The sequence below is a fragment of the Thunnus maccoyii genome, chromosome 22 (assembly GCF_910596095.1).
Source record: "Thunnus maccoyii chromosome 22, fThuMac1.1, whole genome shotgun sequence".
NCBI lineage: Eukaryota > Metazoa > Chordata > Actinopteri > Scombriformes > Scombridae > Thunnus > Thunnus maccoyii.
The window spans coordinates 25988314-26011203 of record NC_056554.1 but is presented as its reverse complement, the minus strand read 5'-3'; the positions used below and the strand labels follow the sequence as shown (position 1 = coordinate 26011203).

Sequence of the window (22890 nt, the reverse complement as noted above, 5' to 3'; positions counted from 1 at the left end):
CTATGGTATAAGAGGTGTCACACAACACTGGTTAAGTTAACTAATAGGTTTCAATATGTAAAAATTAATAATACTGAATCACAGTTTAGAAGAGTGGCCTGTGGTGTTCCACAAGGTTCGGTATTGGGACCTAAGTTATTTATACTTTATTTGATTGATATTTGTACAATTTCTAATAAGTTGGAATTTGTTATGTTTGCTGATGATACAAGTTTAGTTTGTTCAGGGGAGGACATAAAAGAATTATTGAAAACAGTTGAAAGGGAACTGATAATGTTAAAAAAAATGGTTTGACATTAATAAGTTATCACTCAATGAAAATAAAACTAAATTTATGGTGTTCAGTGGAATCAGAGTTAACTGTGAAATAAAACTGAATTTAATTGGAGTTGAACTTGATAGAGTTTATGAAACAAAATTCTTGGGAGTGATTATAGATCATAAACTCTGCTGGAAGCCACATATAGAATATATCAAACGGAAATGATCTAAATCTGTTGCTATTCTTTACAAAACAAAAGATCTGTTGAATAAGAAATGTTTGAATATATTGTAATGTTCACTTATAATGCCATATATGTCATATTGTGTTGAGGTCTGGGGAAATAGACTCTATAATTAAACTCCAGAAAGGAGCTATTAGAATAATAGATAAAGCTCGCTACCGTGAATCCACTAATCCATTATTCATAGGGTCCTGCATTTCAAAATCTTTAGATATTGTGTATTTAAAAACATTGGAATTACTTTTTCGAGTTAGGAATAAAAGCCTTCCTATTTGTATTCAACATTTTTTTTAAGTTAAGAGAAGGAAATTATAATCTAAGAGGACTGTGTATCTTTGACATATGTAAAATGAGAACCAATGTAAAATTCAGATGTGTCTCCGTTTTGGGAGTCAAACTATGGAATGATCTTAGTGATGAATTAAAATTGTGTAACTCTCTGTTGAGTTTCAAAAAAGCCTTAAAATGTAAAATAATAAAGGATTATGACGTAAAATGATAAAGATGTAAAATAATTAGGTTTACAATTTAGAGTAAATTTTCTTTTTTTCATACTGCTAATATTCTGGTTATCTTATGGATTGTATAGAATAGGTTTAAAAAAAAAAAGCCTTGAGCTTCAGCCTATTCCCTTCTCAGTCACTGATTGTGGGATTTTTTTTGTGTGAAATGGACTGGTATAAACATGTATGATGATGTTTTTGTTAGTTGCATACCCACACAAAACTTTTTGTTCCTTATTATGTATGACCGCAATCAACTATTTATTCAGTTTTATTGAGAATCCATAAAAATAAGCAAAATTACCTAAAGCTGAGAGCTAAATTAGCACTATAGAGTTACAAGGTGGGAAGAGCTATTTCAGACGTACCTGGTTCCAGAAGTAAAAGTTCCATTCATTTTTACCATAGACAATGCTATGTAACACATTTTACTTAGTTACTTAACCAGTTGTTAGTTGTACTTCTACAACTCAGATCAACATGAAACTCAAAAATTAAAAGTAAAAAAACACTCAGAGTAGAAGTTAACTACAACTCCCAAGGTGCATTTCTGAAAGAAACAGCCATTTGACAAACAGTCACGTGGCTTAAAATTCAGTCACGTGTGCCGCTAATGACATCAGTGCTGATTCTAAAGTTACTGTTCTTAGCCATCAGTTTGTTAAGAAGCTCAGGATAGAACAACACATAGAGGAAGCAGGGTGACTCCTCTAAAACATGTTCAACACGATGCTGAGTGACTGCGTTGGTGGCTTCTTAGGTAGCGCGCCAAAGTAAAAGTTTTGCCACATTGCTCACACCTATACGGTTTCTCTCCAGTGTGAATGTGTTGGTGGGTTTTTAGGGTACTCACTTGAGCAAACATTTGCCCACATTGCTCACACCTATACGGTTTCTCTCCAGTGTGAATGCGTTGGTGGGTTTTTAGGGTACTCACGTGAGCAAACATTTGCCCACATTGCTCACACCTATACGGTTTCTCTCCGGTGTGACTGCGTTGGTGTTTTTTAAGGTCACCATTTACAGTGAAAGTTTTGTCACATTGCTCACACCTATACGGTTTCTCTCCAGTGTGAATGCGTTGGTGTTTTTTAAGGTCACCATTTGCAGCAAAAGGTTTTCCACATTGGTCACAGCTAAATGGTTTCTCCCCAGTGTGACTTAATATGTGCTGTTTTAGACTACTCAGTGATGAAAAAGCTTTCCCACATTGGCCACACATGTACGGTTTCTCTCCAGTGTGACCCCGTTGGTGCCTTCTTAGATCAGCTTCTCTAACGAACCTTTTTCCACAATGGCCACAACTATACTGTTTCTCCACAATGTGAACACGTTTGTGGTTTGTCAGATGACTTGCTCTAATGAAAGCTTTCCCACATTGGTCACAGCTGTATGGTTTCTCTCCAGTGTGAATGCGTTTGTGTTCTTTAAAGGCACCGTTTGTACTGAAATTTAGCCCACACTGGTCACAGCTGTACGGTCTCTCTCCAGTGTGAATGCGTTGGTGTTTTTTTAGATCGCCCTTTGCAGTGAAAGTTTTCCCACATTGGTCACAGCTGTACGGTTTCTCTCCAGTGTGAATACGTTGGTGGCATTTTAGACTACCATCTGTACTAAAAGCTTTCCCACATTGGTCACAACTGTGAAGTTTCTCTGATGTGTGAGCTCTCTCATGGATCTTTAAATATGTTGATGTGGTGAAGGCTTTGTCACAGTGCTGACAGCGGTGATGTTTGACTCCCTTTCTTCCTGTTTGTTTCTATGGCAACAGACAAACACAGAGAAAGATGAGGATAAGTGAGATGACATAGTGGAACAAGTGATTTAAAACCATAAAAAACATTAGATGATGTCTGGAACACCACCCACAGTGTTAAGATAAACTAACTTTCACTGTATCATGCTACATTATCTTCTGTGAGCAAATGATTATTCCCAGAAAGACAATTACATTTTCCAAATTACCCAAAATTACTCAAATAATAAGCCCTTGGTCAGTAAGTCCCTCAAGAACAATCTAAATCAGAAAAAGCTGAAGTTGTTGAAAAAGGAAATAAAGCTGGCCAACATGCAGTTTAAAGACAATGTAGCTGTTCTCCTGCCTAATCTGACCAGTGATGACATGTATAGCCGCATGTCATCATTCATCCGCTGGCTGTTGAGGTCCAGCAAACAATGTGGGCTTCATAGATAATTGGCAGACTTTCTGGGGAAGACCTGGTCTGATTAGGAGAGACGGCATACATCCCACTCTGGATGGAGCTGCTCTCATATCTAGAAATATGGCTGAGTTTATTAGTAGACCAAAACCATGACAACCCAGAGTTGAGACCAGGAGGCAGAGCTGCAGTCCTACACGCTTCCATTAGAGCAGTTACCCACCCAAAACCACGTAGAGACTGTGTCTGTCCCCCGACCACTTAAATCAATTAAATCCAAAGTAAACCGAAGAGGATTCATTCATAAAAATCAAATAAAAATTAACCCCACCTCTGCAACAGTACAACAAAACAGGAGAATTAAATGTGAACTCTTAAACATTAGATCTCTGTCATCTAAAGCTGTATTGGTAAACAATATAATCTCAGATTATTTTATTGATTTATTTTGTTTTACTGAAACCTGGCTGTCATGAAGAATATGTTAGCCTAAATTAATCCACCCCCCCAGTCATATTAATACTCACATTCCTCGAGACACCAGCCAAGGAGGTGGACTCAAGCCTAATTATCAACTGTAGTAATTTCTGCACTGCAATAGCCTTATAATTTTATGAGGGAATTATGAGTTATTATTGTGCACAACTCCAACATGACATTATTTGTCCAGTGACATAACTCATATTAGAGTAGGTATAATAATAGGAAAATAGTCCTCCTTGTTGGCCACACAAGAGAGGTCAATTAGAATTACAATTGTTATTAATCTTAATTATGAATTTGCAAGGGTATAAGGTCTTTCACATTTATTACTAATACTACAGCTACAGGTACTAAACACTACAACATTTTACAAACAAGACACAAGAGGGTAAAGGAAACGGGTGCACAAGGCTGTGGCTAGTGAATGGTTTGAATGCATGATGCAGAGTTATGTATTGTGTCACAGGTATGAGAGACCTGATAAACAGATGAGATGACTGTTACCGGAGAAGCAGTGAGTCAAATCAACGGTACAAACAACTTGGTGAATGAATTTGCATCATTCTTGCATCAGACATACTGTTGAATGCACAGATTTCCTGCTCCAGCTTCAGCCCTTCTCCTCACACTCAGGCTGTGAAACGTCTGCTCTCAGATTTCAGCTCTGCTCTTGAACTTTTTGTGCAAAATCCCCCAACCAACAGAATGCCAGGTGTAGTGTTGACCAATTAATAATCCCTTCGCTTTACTTCTTAGAGCGCCCCGTACGGGTAGTTACTCTTTAACATCCAGTCCCGCCTTCTTTATTATATGCACTTCTCTTGCTTTATTCATAACTTTTGGAATAAAAGAACAGTTTATATGCCAGTGCCCAACTTTTTCCTTTTAGTATAATAGCTACATATAATAGTAGCCGTAGAGGAGAAAACGGCGTCACCTTTCCTGACTTTGTTCATATTACTCACAACAAGGAGAAACCAGAAAACACTAAGATCTTTTTGTAGTTTTTACTACTATCTTTACTATGTAGGCGAAAAACTCAGTGAACACAAAGCCTGGAAGTGTTTTAATTTCCTTTTTTCAGACTTTCTCTCCAACAACAGAATGAACAGATGATACACGGACCCTCCAGACTCGTCCTCGTGTCTTTAGTCTCGTTATGAAGCCGGTTTTATCATGAAGTCCTGAACACTGACCTGTTTATCGGTGGTAGCAGAGGATGAACCTGGTTCTTCCCTTTTAACAGGGCTGATGGTGTGGTGCTCTGGGTTCTGGTTCTCCATTCCGCTCTTGTAGTGGTCCTGGTCTATGAAATCCAGCAGGTCTCCTCTTTGACTGATGGACTGTTCTCCTCCTGTCGGGTGGCAACCAGTGTTGAGTTGCATTACTGCCACCCACCATGTTGTTGGAGTGTGAACCAGAGTTTTCTGTCCCCTTAAACAAACAAACAAGAAACAGGACTGGGTCAGAACCTTGTGTATGGCTGGACTGTGTTTGCTACAGGGATAGTCAGTGGTAGTGTCTATAATGTGAATTCCTGGATATTAAAAGTTCATCTGGAGGCTGTGGTGGAAATTATAAATGAACGTTTGGACAGCATTGGGTGCTAATTCAGAAGGTTCATCTCCACCCAGTTACTGCAGTTACAGCGAGCAAGTTAACAAAATTGGGCAGTTTAGTTGTCCTGCTACTGCAGTAATTACGGTAGCCTTAAGGGACTTCATCAGCTTTGACTAGGCTGCTGTAATTACTGTAGTAGGAATGCAACTGACTTTAAACGGCGGAAGGCTTCCCCGCAGTGAAGACGCTCCGCTTCACAACCACAGCGTTGTATGTAGCCTAACTGTTTATCAGAGTTTGCCACGTTTCTTAATATCTACAAATTCTTGTAAACTCAACTGCTGGCTGAGACAAACCAGCCCCTCCTCTCTACCAGCTGCAGTGAATCATATCAGCAGCAGAGGGAGGAGGAGGAGGAGGAAGACCTCATACTGACTGATGTGTGTGTTCTTCATTCAAAAACACTGGTGTATATATTTAGCTGAATGAGTGTGTGTTCATGTAACTTTGCAGACTAAAAACTAGAAGACTGAAAACATCAAAGTAACCAGTTAGCCTCTTAGCTTCAGCTCCGTTAGCATTAGCTCCTTTAAAACTACCGTCTAACTTTGAATTCTTTCTAACTCAGCTCGAACAAAAAGTCAAGAAACAAACATTCAAGTTAACAGTAAATTAAAGCTAAAGCTAAAGCTAAAGCTATCGCTAACAGTTAGATGTCCGGAGCTAACAGAAAACAGACACTTTAATGTGTTAGGTGTGTTTTTACCTGCCGCTTAATAGTTGAGGAATAAGCTCATCTGTTCGCACAACAACAACAACACAATCAACCCGCCGTCAGTCCGAGAAAACGACGAACCAACGAGACTTCCGGTTATCTTTATAAGTTTTCAGTTACTGAGATAAACTCGCCCTCTTAACGGCCAGGAGGGGAACAACAGGCGGCGTGTTTTTAGGTTTTTGTGATTATTTTTGCAGCCAAAAGTGTTTCTGATTCTGCAGCGGCTTTTCTCAAAAATTCCAATGCAATTTGTGATGTTTTATGTGCTCTCTTTGCTGTAAAATTGAGTGAATTTTTGTTGTAGCCTATAGGCAGAAGTTGTAAACATAAGGTTAAACTATTCCCTCTCACACACCCATATCGCTTACACTCCTACCAATGGAGAGTCATATGAATCACTTTGTTGGATAAAAAGCATCCTGCATATCATAGAATAACCATATTTCAGTGCTACATGAGAACATGAGAACCAAATCTATAAATAAGAAAACACTGAACTTGAGTTCCATGTATTAGCCTTTATTAAATAAACTTTCAACCTCAAGTCAGCACTCAGCTTCAATTGATAATGATAAAACCACAAACCAAGCCAGAAATCTTGTTGTCGTCATGGACTCAGACCTGAACTTCAACAGCCACATTAAGGCAATTACAAAGTCAGCCTACTATCACCTGAAGAATATATCAAGAATTAAAGGATTTAAGACTCCCGTCTTCGGCTCGGGTTTTAGTGATGTACCTGTTTCCCACTCTACGTTCCTGGGAACAATCCAAATCTGCAGTCGTGGATCTACTGCCCCTCTATTTCCCCCCCTTTATTGTTAGATCTTCAGGGATTCCTAAAAAAAAAGGGCGCAAAGGAAGAATTACTGCACTTTTAGGGGTCAAACACAGGTTTTCTAGTATTACGGCTAGGGTGTATGGCACCCAGAGACTACGTATCACGTCTTCCCAGGGTACTACTGGGAATTCTTCTCTTGTCTGATTCAAGTTTATGATTTTTGTTAACTGCCACAGCTTCTGGTTAATTTCTTGTTCTGTTTGCCAATGTTCTGCGCCATCTTCATCAAAATATGTGCGTTCCAGCTGAAAAATGTGTTTTTATGCCTTTAGTTTCTATATTCCTCTTGTTTATAAAATGACTGGGGGTCAAGACCTCGTCATCACTATCGCTTTCCACTACCTGCTCATCCATTCACTTTTCTTCAAAGTGAATCAGTATTTATTTCGTTATTTGTTTATGTGTATATTCCTCTCTTATGTGTCTGTTCTTATCCTGCTATCTTTTCTTCTGTCCTAATTACTGTTTTAGTGTGCTTTGTACAGTCTATGCTCTCTCTGCACCTGTGTGTGTGTGTGTAGGCATGTATCGCCCTTGCTCTTATCTTTGGCACTCTGCCTTCTGAGTCCTTCAACTCCTTATCTAAAAAGTCCTGGCCGTTGGCTCAGGTTCATGCAACTGACAATTAAATAATATTTATAGGTACTTTCCAGACTAGTCCTGGCTGTTGGCTCAGGCTCATGCAACTTAACACTAAAAGGGGCCTCTTGACTGTACTTGTGTATACATATATGTACACCACTTCTCGCTAGCTTTATCAAAATCACCAACCTTTTAAAAACGCCTATTGGCGTAGTTTCATCAGCTGGTTTTACCCTTAAAACGCTGGCATACTTACTCTCGAGATAGACTGGTTCACCCGTGCAGACCTCCCACCTCTGGAAGCGGTATCTGTGAACTTTTAACCTTAGAACATGACAAATAGACGTACACTTGTGTCTGTTTCGATTAGATGTAGCAAAGTACTGACAATGATCTATTCTCACACTTTCATTACATAGAGAGACCTTGTTTAAGAAAACCTCATCACTTGACCTGCTGAATCACTTAAATCTCACAGTATTACAATCTACCAGATTCAACTCAATGAATGGTCCAGGATAGAGATACTGTGTGATTCCAATTCAACCGCACCTTAGTCTTATTTTGTTTTCAGGGACGTACTGCTCTGATCTTTCTAGCTATCCCTGGTTTACTGCCAACATAATTAACCCTCCTGCAAAAACCACAGTTGCCAACATCCAAACAGCTATATATACATTAAATATAATTTCATCACATTCACTTCTTTCCACTACACCACTATTAATTGGCAGATATTCAAAAGGCTCTGCTTACTTGAAGAATTTAGGGCTCGTGGGTCAGAAAGAGGTGAGACCGCCGCCTTGCAAAGGATCTGACGTCCTCCTGGATAAGACTCGCCAAAAATATATCGTGTCAGATTGATGGGTTGCAGTTGGAGAAACACAAGGTCAAAAACTACTCTTTGATGTAAAAAAATCAGGGGTCAGAGTTCCAAGCAGCAGAGTGTTCTTTAATGTAGCGTATACACGATGCAGCAGGTCGCTCTGAGGGTTCTGGCCTCAGGGTGTAGTCTTTTATACCCTTGGGTCTGCATAGGTCACACCTATTGTCCGTCCTCTTTATCTTTAGCCAATTACATCATTATAATTTATCCACGTCACTCGTTGTTGGTCAAAACTCTCCAAGATAGGTTTTGAGCTGAACTGGATATGCATCGGCATATTCAGTTCTATCTAGTCACGTCCTTTTTTATATAACTGTTGGGAATCATTTTACACCATTATTGCCAAATTGTCTCCTGGCCTTATTTTTTTTATAAGTTACTCTGGTCATCTTATTTCTTGATCTCCTCCAGAGAGTATTTTTTTAAAAAGGTGAAGACTTTAATGCAAACCCAAGCAAAGTGACATGTAATACAAACACACTCAAATTTCTCCAGTCTATGAATTTAAATTCTTTTGACACACTTCTGTGCCCTTATATTGATTATATGTGATCTGTGAGGTTATATATGCAACATAATGATAATTCAACTCATTAGTACTCATTGCTTATAATGTTTATAAGAATCACCCTGCCCTGTTTAATATCTTTTATGTCAGCACACCATGACTCTTAATGAAATTACACCACATGAGTAATACCATTGTAATATAAATCTAAACATTAATACTAATGTTATGGTAAATAAAGTCATTATTTTTCATGTAGCATTATAATAAGACTTATTAGAGACATTACAAATGGCAGCTTCATAAGAGCACTTCTTTGAAAGACAAATGACTGTGTGTAACTGGAAAGTATTTCTCTGGAGCAGGAAACTGGACGACCACAGAGCTGCTCGCTGCTATTAAAACATGTTTGCACTTCGACCACAAGGTACAAAACAGACAAAAGTTCAAATCAGACCACACTGTAGTGAGAAACCTCACCAGCTTCAGAATACGCTTTACTGGAATCAACAAGAGGAAGTTGTTGCTGTGGTTTTATCTGCACAGTTTTGAAAACAATTAAATTACAAACATCATTAAAGGACAATTTAAGATGGATTCATGGAGGTTGTCGGGAGACTGTTCAGCTAAACCAGATTCTGTAGGGGTTAAACTAAATTAGACTCTGCTGGAGCTTAAATACTCTGTCATTTCCAACTTTCAACCTAAAATGAACCATCTCTACCTGGATAGTTTGAAATAACCATTTTTGGGAGAAAGCACAACCTGACAGACTGAATTCAGGGTAAAAAGGCACGTGAAGATGGCAAACTGGTGTTTCGGGGTAAAGTTCCCATCTATAACTGCAGAGACCAGTTCTGTGTCTGAAATCACTTCCTCCTTCACTCATTCACTACTAGCTATAGTTTACTCAGTATTGTGAAGAAGATTTCAGACTCACTAATCATCCTCACCCATGCTTAGAGTTTAGATACTGAAACAAAATGGCAGAGGGTAATTAAGTGCATTATGTGGTGAACAGGGAGGAATTTAGTGATTCCTGTTAACAATCTCTCCAGCGTGGTCATGTGTTCCAACAAACGACATTGACTGTGTTCATGGTGGTGGGAAGCCAGTGAGGGATCCTGTCGCTGAGAGCACATCACTTCAACAATTCTTAGTCTTCATACTGACCCTGAAGATATTCTCTCTGAATGTAACTAAACTGTAAGAAATGGGGGACAACGTCCACAGCTGAAGTTCAGCTGAAGTTAATATTTCAGGCTTCAGCAGTTTCAGTTAGCTAAATCGAATCGATATCTTCCAAAGATACAGTTAGTTTAGTATGAAATTCCCTCTTTTTGTTTCTGCAGAGTGAATTTCCTCACTGATCTATGGCAGAGGGATAAACTCAGGTAGGGCAAGTAAGACTGTTGACATTTTCTGGCTTTTACTACTCAAGACGTCCTCAGAGAATGATTTTTTTTTTTTTTTTTTTTTCAGATTTGACAGCTGGAGTATTTCTGCAGTCTGTTTTTTTGGCAACTAATATGGTTCACGTCTGTGTTTAACTGGTGTTGTGAAAGAAACAAGCGATGGGGAAAATTTGTTCCAGAGATTTCAATTGATAGATCCTGTAAGCAGCGAGTTGTTGCTAATAGTTGTCATAATGTACATAAATACAATGTTTGCTGCTCAGTAGCAGAACAGCTGTGAGAAATGTCACCAGCTGAGCTGACAACAGTTGACGAGGAGGTCAGTGGACATAAATACACAGTATGTGGTTCACTCTGTAACATCTGAGTAAAAATCTGGTTCCAACAACAAATCTACCCACTACTACTAGAATGTATCCCTCCACCGCAGCTCAGCAAGGAACTACATTCCAGGAAATAAAAAAAAACAGAATTTGTTCTAAACAGACTGTAACTTTGGAAGACAACAACTGAAGTTAGCTATTTCAGTAAAGTATTAAGCCAAACCTTTCCTTTAAGCACTCATCTATATGATGTCTCTATGCTGATGCTTCTTTTTCTGCCCCGATCTCAACATCAAGATTAATCTCCTTTGTTGTCGACACATATACGTCGGTAAAAAGCAAGTATATCAGTGGCTCAAGATGCTACAAACATTGGTCATGTTTTGACTGTGACAACCATAAAAAACTTTGAACAGTTTCTGTTGTGGATCCACAAAGAAGAGCAGCTGTACCTCTCATCCTCGTCCTTCTGTTGTTTTCACTGCTGAGAAAACTGCAACTGAATAACACACTGGAAGATTAAAACATAGAAAATACATTATTGACAATACTACAAATGATACAAGTACTGTTAGAATACAGTATCCACTACTACTAGTGCAGTGGTCATTATTCAAATACTATTCATATTATTTATGCCTCTACTTCAATCAATAATGATACCATTTTTCTATAGTATTAAAAATTGAGCATAGCATTAATTCAGGCAAGCCACAAAGTTAAGTTCAGCTCACAAACCCAGCTACATCAGCTGATGGCTCAGCTGAATCCTTCTATGCATCCAGTTGACAGTCTCATACAGGGCGCCTTATTTTAAGCTGCTTTAGTCTGCCTACCCTTCCTCTTGCAGAGGATTCCTCTGCAAGCCACTTGCAACACACCTCCACCCCAGATCCTCCTTACATGCTGTGTCTGACTTAAACAATATCATCTTGTTGTCAGTTACCTGCTCTGTTCTGCACCTGGGGACTTTGCTGCTGCTCCCAGAACAGAACCATAAAGCCAAATATAAGTACTGCAAATGGCTTTAAAAGTTTTCTTTTTGACTTAAGTCTTGACTGAACAGAACAGGATGGAAATATGATAAATTATAGCAGCAAACATCAGTTTATAGTTGAAAAAAGAAATATTAGAAGTAATATTTGGGTTTGACAGTTTTTTTTCTTCTTAACACCACTGCTGCTGTGAAAGAGACCAACACAAGTGGTGAGTTTATTTATTTGGGCGATTTATTAGAATTGGAAAACTAAATGACCACAGAGCTGCTAGCTTTTATTAAAACAAGTTCATCACCACAAGATGAACATCTGTAACTAAATGTATTTATAATTGTAATTATACATATAATGTAAATAAAAAAGATTGGTGTCCCATAAAAGTATTTATCAACAAAAAGTGAGATAACGTTGAAGGTAAAACAGCGTATAACACTGAAGTAAGTTCACTTAATGTAAGTATTAATCACATTATATAAACATGTCAGTAATAATGTTTCAGTAAACTATATTAGACTAATATAGTTTTGTGTTCCGATATATGCAAATATGTACATTTATAAACTATGTAGAACATGTGCAGCACAAACTGTCTTCATCAGAAACAGGAAACTGGACGACCACAGAGCTGTTAGCATCTGTTAATGATTCACCACAACAGTTTCACACATGAGCACATCACACATTGTCATCCACCAAAACAGAACAAACTGTTCTCTTGCTATTTTGTTCAAGTGTATCATGAAAACTTAATATTAACTTTCCCTCTTTCCCAGTGTTCCCAGTGTCCCCATAATCCTAAATGTCCTCACTTTCTAAACACAAAGAGTCCTCACAAAGATACAAGTTAACATCTTAACATCTTCTCCAACGTCTATTTCAGCAGCTGGAAGGAACCAAAATGATCAGAAATATAATTTACAATAATAAATATACAATATTAAAATGTCATCATGAACTGTAGTAAATGGGTGTAAAGCACAATTTCCAAATGTTCTAAAAAATTCTAAGTAAAAAATAAATCTTAAAAGGTAACATAAAAGTTAAATGTTTACTGTGAAATCAAGAAGTCTGTGTCTGATCTTTAAGTTTCCTCTGAACACAACATCTCACCAGTAGAACCAGTAGAACCAGTGGAACCAGACCACAGACAAGTGGAACACACAACAACATGAGATGAGAAGAGGTGGAGGTGGAGGTGGGAGTAGAGTTGGGTTTAGACTGAGAGGTGGTGGTGGGTTTCTCTAAAAATGAAACAAAAATAATTATTAAAAGCATTAATTTGAAAAACAGATAACACATTCACTAATTTCACTGTTCAGAAAGTAATTACTGAGATTGGTGCAGTTTATTATTATTTATTATTAAGCTTTGTTTGGGTAAAATTATCACATATTAAATTAAATATTAATTAGTGTTAGTAGAGTTAGAAATGTTTTCTCTCACTATGAATGATCACTGTTGTCCCTTTAAGTGCAGAAGCCTGCAAACATCAATAAATGAAACACAACAAGATCTGAGGATTTGTCTTTGACTTCCTCACCTGTGACAGTGATCCAGCTGGGTGGAGACTCTCCATGACTGCTGATGTTACACTTGTAGAGGCCTTCATTAGACTTGGAAACATGGTGGATGGTCATGTGACCTGCAGGCTCAGTCCTGATGAGGGAGCCATCTTTATAGAAATCAGCTGGGAGGTTGGAGGTCTTTGTTTTACAGTGCAGAGTGACATCATCTCCCTCCATCACAGGGAGGACAGGACTCTGCAGGATCACTGATCCACCTCAACACAGAGACAAACTACAGCATTTCATCATTTACACTCATCAATACTAACTCCACAGTCTGATCTTACCAGTGACAGTGATGTTGATGCTGTTACTGGTTGCTCCCTCTCTGGACTCACACCAGTAAACTCCACTGTCCATTGTGATGATGCCACTGATGTTACAAGAAGAACGAACTGTCTTCCCCCAGTCAGCTCCACACTCAGTTCTGGTTTGTTTGGTTGTGTTCCTCCTCAGCGTCCATCCAGCAGAGCTGTCGTCCTCCTCACAGCTCAGAGAGACAAACTGTTCTTCAAACAGCTGAGAGCTGCTGCGACTCACAGTCAGAGAAGCTGCAGAAAATCATTGTATATTGAGGAAACACAATGGCCTATTGAGTATCACACAGTAACACTCAATGGTCAACAACAGTAATCCTAGTCCTACAGTTATAGTGTCAGTTTTTATCTAAAACTGAGTCTCAATGCTGCAGCCAGTGAGTGAAGCATGACCAGAGGATGTTCATTTCACCACATTTACACTTAACCACTTCATGTGTCATCTGTAAATCAGGTAGTTGTTAAATATCAATCAGTAAAGATAAAAATTCCTCAAAGAAGCAATTTAGATGGAGGGAAAATTTGACACATTCTAGCCAGATGTTGAAAAAAGGATGTTCTCTCTGAGATGCATACATAATCTTTACCCGACAGAAGAAAGCATCTCCAATGATTTCCACACATTCAATCAGGGAAGGTCCATAGGCTAAGAAGACTTAAGCCACAAATGTTTTCAGCAAAGCTGTGAATCTGTTACTGTCCATTACACGTGGCATTTGTGACACCAAATCACTGCTGCAGAGGAACCAGTGTGTTTTGAACAGATTGTTTCTTGGCTCAGTCGCAGTCATCTGTTTAAGGAACCCAGCCAGGAGAGTTCACAGTTTCTAGCTTTTATCTCCTGACAGCCTGTCTCATAAAATGAAACACATAAACACAACCCAGGACAGACCTAAGCTGACCTACGCTGTAAAAACTAAGAGCTCACTTTACCATAACGTAAGTTATATTTGGCAGCTCATCATGTGTCTACGTTCTTGTGTGGACTGATTAGAAAATGTAAATTGAATGAATGACGCAGCCTTGTCCCTGGTGATGAAGATGATGGTGATGATGATGATGATGATGGTACTGAGGTGTTGAAGAAAGTTTTCCTGCACAGTCTGAACCAACTGACTGCCTGACTCACCCCTCCCCCACAGATGTTAATACATTATGTTACATTAATACATAATGTTACAGTGTGTTCATTCATTAGCTCCAGTTTCAGACTCAGAGAGGCTGGAATATTTATTTAAAACTATTTGATACTGTCTGATATAATATCTTGCAGTTATTTGTAGTTGCTTTTATTATGCTGATTTGTTAAATTATTATTATTATTATTATTATTATTATTATTATTATTATTGTCCCATTAGGTGCACAATCATAAATAAATGAAATGAAATAAAAATGTTAATTAAATCAGATTGACGTATGAGTAACTTATATAATGTTTAAAGATCCCCAGACATGATTTAAGACATATAAAAATAATACATTTTTGTCTAATTAGGTTTTTCCGAACAATTAACTATTTAAAAATTCGTAAAATGCATGCAGTCACACAGAAGGTGTAACATGTTGTAGTGTTTATCTGATCCCTGATCAGTGGTTGTTCATTGGTTTTATCTTTATTTGTTAATAAATGAGCATTCAGATCAGTGACTGTGGTTATATTATCACTAGGCAAGATAATATCAGATGTATATTTAAAATAATGGTGAAAGCAACTTAAGAGAACTTTCCAACATCGTCATACTCTTTGACACATCTTCTCTTTCACAGGATCCATTTACCAACATCAATCAAAGTTAAAAATTAAGTTAGAGATAAAGAAACTGGAGAAGGATATAAGTACAGTGGAAGCCCCTTATAATGATCACGTCTGTCTGAGTCAAATATCACTATAAGCAGATGATTATTATAACCTTTTCTTTTTCTTTATTTCTCATGCTGAATACCATCTAACTGACATTTGTATATTTATTAGCCTACATGAATACAGAGTTACTGAATTTTATTGACTGTTTCTAAATACAGTAGAGCTGTTTCAAACACAGTGTGCACATTTTTTAAGAGGTGAAATTTATTATTGTTATTGTTTATTGTCAGAAGTTTTGGGGAGACGACGTTTGTCATTGACAGGAAGTGACTTTCTGTCTCCGTCATGATGTCAGTGTTCACGCAGCAGCAGCCGCTTATCATGGGAGTAAAGTACAGAAATAAATTTACGTGGTTTAAAATGTTTTTCCACATGTTGTCATGTATGAAGAGACCCAAAATGATCACTGTAGGCAGAGTACTTGATTTCTTTAGGTGACTTATTCAAACAGCATAAATGTTGTATATGAATGATTCTGTCTCAGAGCTTTTTGATCCATATTAACAGCTGATCACTGTAACTGTGATCACTATAAGCAGTTAATACTGTAAACATTTAAGCAGAAGGTCATGGTTTGGACTTTATTTAATTTTCTTTTTGTCTTCACAGTTATAACGAAATCAGTGAATGAATATATAAATAACTTCAAAATAACACTGGCACACGTTTATTTCTAAAATGATAAATGCTAAACTTTTAGCTAAATAAAAGGGTTGCGAGTACGAAGGCTAGGTTAGTTAGGTTAGGCTAGTTCTGCTGACTAAGTTACCATGGTTACTGAGCTGGGACTCATATAAGCTGATTAAAAGTATATAAAACATTTTACAACATGGACAAGATGAGAATGTACAAGCTAAAGAAAGATGAGAAGATGATCTATTCGCTTGAATAATCATCAATGAGGGAACATGTAGAACAACACCCACAGCTACGGTACATTTAGTTTCTGAGAAAACCAGTTCAACAAGCTGAATACAGTTTATCATTGACACCAAAACACTGGAGAGGATGCAGAGAAACTTTTTTTTTTTGTATTTTCTGCTCATGTTCATGTTTTATATTGTATGTATGTTTTATTGTTATGTATATATTATGTCTATCAGACACATGATGACAGAGAAACATTCTGTAAATTTGGGAGCAGAAAAGACAAGGAAGGTTCTGAAATGAGAGAATTTTGTTGTTGGTGAAACTTGATTAACTGTATTATCAGTTCAAATCTGTCAGTGAACAATAAATGTGGTTATGTCTAAATTTAAAACATACAGTTAAAAAAATCATAACCTTCAGTAGTTTTTCTACAAAATCAAACAGTGAGTTCTCAGAGTCAGAAGGTTCTGTCTGAAAACTTAAAAATGTAAAAGTGTGATATTATACATTATATTCAGAGGACATTAAGGGTGTTTGTTATTTCAACAAATAAAAGTGAACTGTTCTGTATATCAGATGTTTTATATTAATTAAATGAGAGTTCAGATGACTGACTGTGTTTCTATCAGACTAAACTGAACTCAACACTATTCTTTCTGACTATAATCCTCATCAGCTGTGGACAGACACATCATTGATGACTGTGAATGTGGTTCAGCTTCTGCTTTGTGGTTTTGGTTCAAATGATTCTTACATCCCTCCTGCAGCATGAGAGTCAGACGTCCACATCCATGGGGCTAAAGTTTCCAAACCAAGATGGTTTCACTTCTCATGGACGTGGCAACAACATATTAAAAAGTCAGAGCTCCAGTAGATTTAAAAAACAACGTAATGTGTCGAACCTGACCGATGTTGAAAGAGGATGTGAGGACTGTAGACTAGACTTACATCATCCTCAGCCTGATTCCTCCGAAGACAAACTTTTTGTCCAAAGACTTAAAGGAGTTTGGGATTTACTGAGTGAACCTGATATCTCATTATTAACTGAAACCTGGTTAAAGAAGACTATCAGTGATTCTGATGTATACGGTTTTAATCTGTACAGGATGGACAGATCTAGACGGGGAGGTTGGGAAGAGCTTCTGAACTGACTTTACATATATGTATATATATACATATACATACACATATATATATATACACATATACACACACACACACACACACACACACACACACACACACACACACACACGCAGCTCTTCATTGCTGAGAAACACTGTGATTATTATCTATTGTGTAATATATTATGTCGGCCTGCAGGTGGCGCTGCTGAATGTTGATTTGAATGCGAGTCTTCACTCCTCTCATTAAAGATATCACAGAGGTGTGAGGATGGAGGAGCTGTTTTCTTCCTCACTCCATCACAGGACACACAGTGTGTTACTGTGCTGAAAAAAAGTGCTGTGATATCATAATAAAGTAGAAATAAAGAATAGTTTTGAAATGTGCTGTGCTGAAAACCATATAAATAATGAGAACTGTGCTGTATATTCTGTGCTGCTCAGTTATTGATCCATTCATCACTTCCTGTGTAGAGCTTTAAATGTATATTAATCACATTTTCATTCTACAGAAGACAGACGTCAGAATTATCAACAGATGCACTTAATGAGAACCCTCAAACCTCATGTTTCTTAAATTACAGATGTTTAAATTTGATGATATTGATATTGTATAAATCTCACAATAAGGAAAAACAGCAGATCAATGACTCAGTTCAGAAACTGTTTTCCAGCAGGATTCTTTTAGTGGAGACATATTTAGACAGAATCTCCAAATTAGCTATTTGTAATGATCTCAAATGTAATGTGAGTAATGATTTCAGCTAATAAGCATCAATGTCTCAAGAACCCATTGGTCCATTTGGATGGTTCACGCTTCTCTTGAAAGGTCACAACCTCCAGCAAGTATTGCCTTTGGGTAAAACTGTCAGTACTCCAACCACTAGATGGAGACATAGAGCATGTATTTGCATGTAAGCCTGACTGCAATGTAGTCTGCACCACAGTTATTGTTCAAAGCAGGTGTGTGGTTCAGTTCATTGATAAACAGCTCTGGTTATTCTTAAAGTCTGATGCAGTTGTGTGTTGGAGACATAGAACAACGTGAAGAAGAGAGAAGGTGATAATATAGTTGAAATACAAATGAACATCTCTAACTGCTGTATACTTATGAAAATGTAATAATTTAGATTGTGAAACACTGCACAATCACATGTCCTACATACAAAACATGTTTGAAGAGAGTCGATATCATCTAAAAGAAGCTGTGTGTTCAGAGTGCATTTAATAAACATGTATTTCTGATAAAGAGGTGAATTTATGGAACAAACAAGGATGAATTAAAAATATGTAAAACAATCATTATGTTTAAGAAAATGATCAAAAATAATATATTGACTAAGCACAAGAATGTGGTCTAATTACATATTATCTTTCATTTAAAGATTATTCCAGTTATTTATTGGTTTATTTCCTTTGAATGAGTATGACATGGTGAATATAGAAGGGTCGGCATCATAACTGTACATTATTAGTACATTGTTAAGTGCTTGTACTTGTTCAATGACAAATTGAATCTAATCTAAGAAGCTTTGGCTTCAGTTGACACCTTTCCCGTCTTATTTAAGAGGATTTGTTGTTGTTGTTGTTGTTATTGTTGAGTTCCAGTTTGATAACATTTACATTTTTCTTCATGTGCTGCAGATTGAAAACATCATGATGAGTGTGTTCATCTAGTGTGACATCAAAGCACTCAAAGTAATCTACACATGTACCTGCACTCATTTACTGTACATCTACACTCACCGATCAGTTTATTAGGAACACCTGTGCAATCTACTGCAATCCAATACAACAGCTCTGCTATTAATTATACTTTACAAAGCTTATACGCTTTCAGTTTTTGTTCCTAATATTTTGCCCCCCTCATCTATGTTAATGGGGTGGACAAAATATTTTCAATATAATAAAACTTTTCAATATAATACACTCCAGTACACCAACACCACCCACTATGACCTCAATAATAAACATAAAGTAGAATTATCACCTTTCTGACAATTTCAACAACTGAATTAGATTTCATTAGATTGCACAGGTGTTCCTAATAAAGTGCTTGTTGAGTGTTTATATCTACAGTGCCTGCAGACAAGGAAATACATAAATATACATAAATACATAAATAGACTGTTATAGTATCTGCAGACAAAAACAAGATTGCATTCTTCTTCCCTCCTGCCTTTGATGATGTATTTCTGAGTTTCCTGGTGTGTTACAGCCACATGTATCAGTGGAATAATGTGAAATCATCAGCAGGATTGTGTATCGTGTCACTCGCACTATATAAACACAACAGGGACCCTCCAGTGAAAACACTGCTCACTAGCACTTCTAGTGGTCAAAACCTCCACAGGGAAGCTTTTTTAAATTATCCAGATAACCCAATAGATTCACAACAGTTTGATGTTACAAAGCGTCACATCAACAACAGAACAGATTCATTGTTTAAAGAGTTTAAGATGAACTACATGATGTGTGATGTTTAAACCAGGAGACGTTTTACAGACTGAATTTTCTTCATGTTTCACTGAGTAAAGAATCTAAACTTCACACATTCTGTGCTGCAGCTGTGTGTGTGCAGAGTTTCCAGTCACTGAAAGGTGTTTCTGCTGTTTATAGATTGCGGTTGCAGTTTTTATATGTTTGTTATCAGCGCTGCAGAGCTACAAACACACAGATAGTCAGAAGTGTGTGTGTGACAACAACCACACAAAGAAAACAACAAACAAGACTAAATTTTATTGTTCTTGCAAACAAGTTAATGCTGCAGCAACAACAGCACACTCCAAATATATATATTATGTATTATACATATAAATAACAGGCAAGTTAATGAGATTAATATCATTCCTTTATATGAGATACAATATTGAAGATGTGTTGCTCTTTCAAACTTTAATATATTTTTATACTTTTAGTATATATATTATTATAATATATAATATATTTCAACAAATGTATTAATTTATTTTTTTACATATCACTGTTTATTCACTAAAAACACATCTGAAAATGAATCTGTTGTTTGTCTTTCTGTTGCTGCACGAGTCTAATTTAGAGAGAACAACATGAAATATATAAAATATGTTAAAAAAATGAATGTACTACTGCCCGAGGGGCTCTGGAGACCAGTAACAGGCCAGCTGGACGTCAGTGGTTGGACTGGTGTGAAGGTGTGGAGGTCTACCTCAGTGAAAAGTAGACAACCTCTGTCTCTGATGGACACACTGAACACACACAGATAAAACAATATGAGACACAGTTGTAGAAAAAACAACTCTTGTACAACATCTACTGGTGGTAACTACAGTTGGTGGAGGTCAGGGGAAGATCTCGGTGACAGTTCATGTAAAGACAAAGTTTCACTGCAGGTCTGTGATGAGATGTGAACTCTGGGCCTGAATTCATGAAGCTTCTCAGAGCAGGAAATCTCTCCTCACTGGATAGAAACTGACACATTGTTGGTCCTAGTTTTAGGAGAAGAAGTAACTCAGGAAATCACTCCTGTCTGACAATAAAATCATTAAAAGATCCTTTAGATGATCCTCATTTCATTTGTTAGTCTGCAGGATGCAGAGAACACCTGCGGTCCCCATAAACCCTGATGTCCCCACAGTGTCACATTTTTTTACATTGAGGAAAATGCAGCTTTGTGACGGTGATGTTTCTGTCAGAACCAACTACTTCAGCTGTAATAAATCAAACTCTGATCACTGATGTGCCTCATAAAGATAATGTGCATGACAAGGGACTAAAACTTAAACACCATCATGTCCCCCTGCTGGATGTCTGCTGTATAATGACGGACATCTCGCCACAAGAACAGTTTCTTGTTGACTACAGTTGGCCCTTTACACCTAACATGGCACGTTACATTAACACAATCATTTGTATTCTTTGTATTGTTACACTTGCACATTACCTATACTGTTTATATTGTGAATATTTGCACATTCCCAGTCAATATTTTTGACTATTTGACTATTGTATAAAAGGCTTGGACATTTATGGGTGCTTATCACTTTAATACTCATATTATCAGGCCGTAGGAGATGATGTGTATTTACTGCGCTAGCATTTGCCATTGTGTGTGTGGGTGAAAGGAGCAAGTGCTAATGTTAAAGGTGTATCGTGTTGTGGTTAAGTTCACTCACCTGTGACAACCCACAAGTTTTTTGAGCATCCTTATTTTGCCTGTGTGGTCCAGTGGTATTCCCAGTATTGAGTCAATGACGAGAAGTAAATGTCTGTTATTCTGTTGTTATGTTTACACCTCGTAAGTTTAAATACATATTTACATGTGTCCAGCGTGACGAGCGATACTTCCAGTGTTGTTACGATGCTAATGCTGTAAATTTCCTGAAGGAAGTATTAAGTTAGTTACGGTAAACTTTCATATGTTTAAGTTAAAGTAGTATTGTTTACACTGTTGTGACGAGTTAAGTTAATAACACCTCCATTAAGGAAAATGTCCATGGTGCGTGGTCGCCATTATGTAGTACTTTATTTGACCAAAGGGTTTCGCCATCATACTTTGTTATACCTTTATGTGACTTAGTCAGTGATATATATGAGAAGTTTGTTTATTTCTCTGAGTATTCTCATCTATATGTAACTCAGCTATTATTCTGTTAAATGGGGACTGAGAAGCTTTGATATATTTATGTTTAACTGAGTCTCAGTGGCACCATGGCTGTATATATATATATATATATATATATATATATATATATATATATATATGTATATATATATTTCTTTATTCATGCTTAACCGTGATTATGACCTGTTGCGGTCAATATGACAGTACCTAATGGTGATTTATTTGTTATTTCAGACTGATGACAATATAAGTGTTGAACTGCCAATAAACACAGCTGGACCACAGCACAGTTCAGAGAAGCAATTACGTCTCTTCATCCTCATTCCTGTATCCTGACCGATACACCATCCTGTTTACTGTCAAACCCTAAACGAGCTAGCCCTACCTAATTAGCTCACTAACAACTATTTTTCAAACTCAGCAGCCCTCTTCACACAGAATAGATTTTTACTAATTCTTTATTGTAAATGTTATTATTCTAGTTATACCACCTGTCTTTTGTGGTACTTTAGTTGTATTTTTCTTTTTTGTAACACATATATATTGATTTTCCATGTATAACATTATACCACCACAGTACATTAGTAATAACAAACTTATAATGACAGTAGTTATATTTTTCTTATTTTGTATAGATACTTGTTTTCTTTCTCTTTCCTTCTATTCTTTGATTTTTATGCACCACAATGCCAAGACAAGACTACTTAGCAATAAACCTGATTCTTATATTCTAATCTTGATCCTATATTTCTAACATGCTTATTGCTTTTTAAATGAATAGTTCTACAAATTCAGAATATAAGTTTTCTTTCTTTTAGAGAATGAGATGAGAAGATTGATATCAACCTCATGAATGTGTGTTTAGGAAAGTTAAGTATAGAGTCAGGATGTGGTTAGCTTAGCTTAGCATAAAGACTGTAAGCAAGGGGAAACAGCCTGACTCTGTTCAAAGTTCAGAAATAAAGACAGAAGAGCAGCTGTACCTCTCCTCCTGTTTGATTT

The 22890-nt window shown here is 37.1% G+C and overlaps 1 protein-coding gene across 3 annotated transcripts in view; it reads right to left on the bottom strand.

Moving 5' to 3' along the window:
* LOC121889588 (zinc finger protein 239-like) overlaps nucleotides 1-22890 on the bottom strand; it is a 133974-nt gene that overhangs the window by 37387 nt on the left and 73697 nt on the right. The window contains exons 1-2 of one of the 3 annotated variants that reach the window (XM_042401653.1): nucleotides 5978-6074; nucleotides 4848-5085 (exon numbers count right to left, since the gene is read on the bottom strand). The exons of the other annotated variants lie outside the window; for them this stretch is intronic. Coding sequence (XP_042257587.1) covers nucleotides 4848-5036 — 189 coding nt within the window. The 5' untranslated portion in view covers nucleotides 5037-5085; nucleotides 5978-6074. Of the gene's footprint in view, nucleotides 1-4847; nucleotides 5086-5977; nucleotides 6075-22890 lie in introns of those variants that run through there. 3 annotated transcript variants of the gene reach the window in all.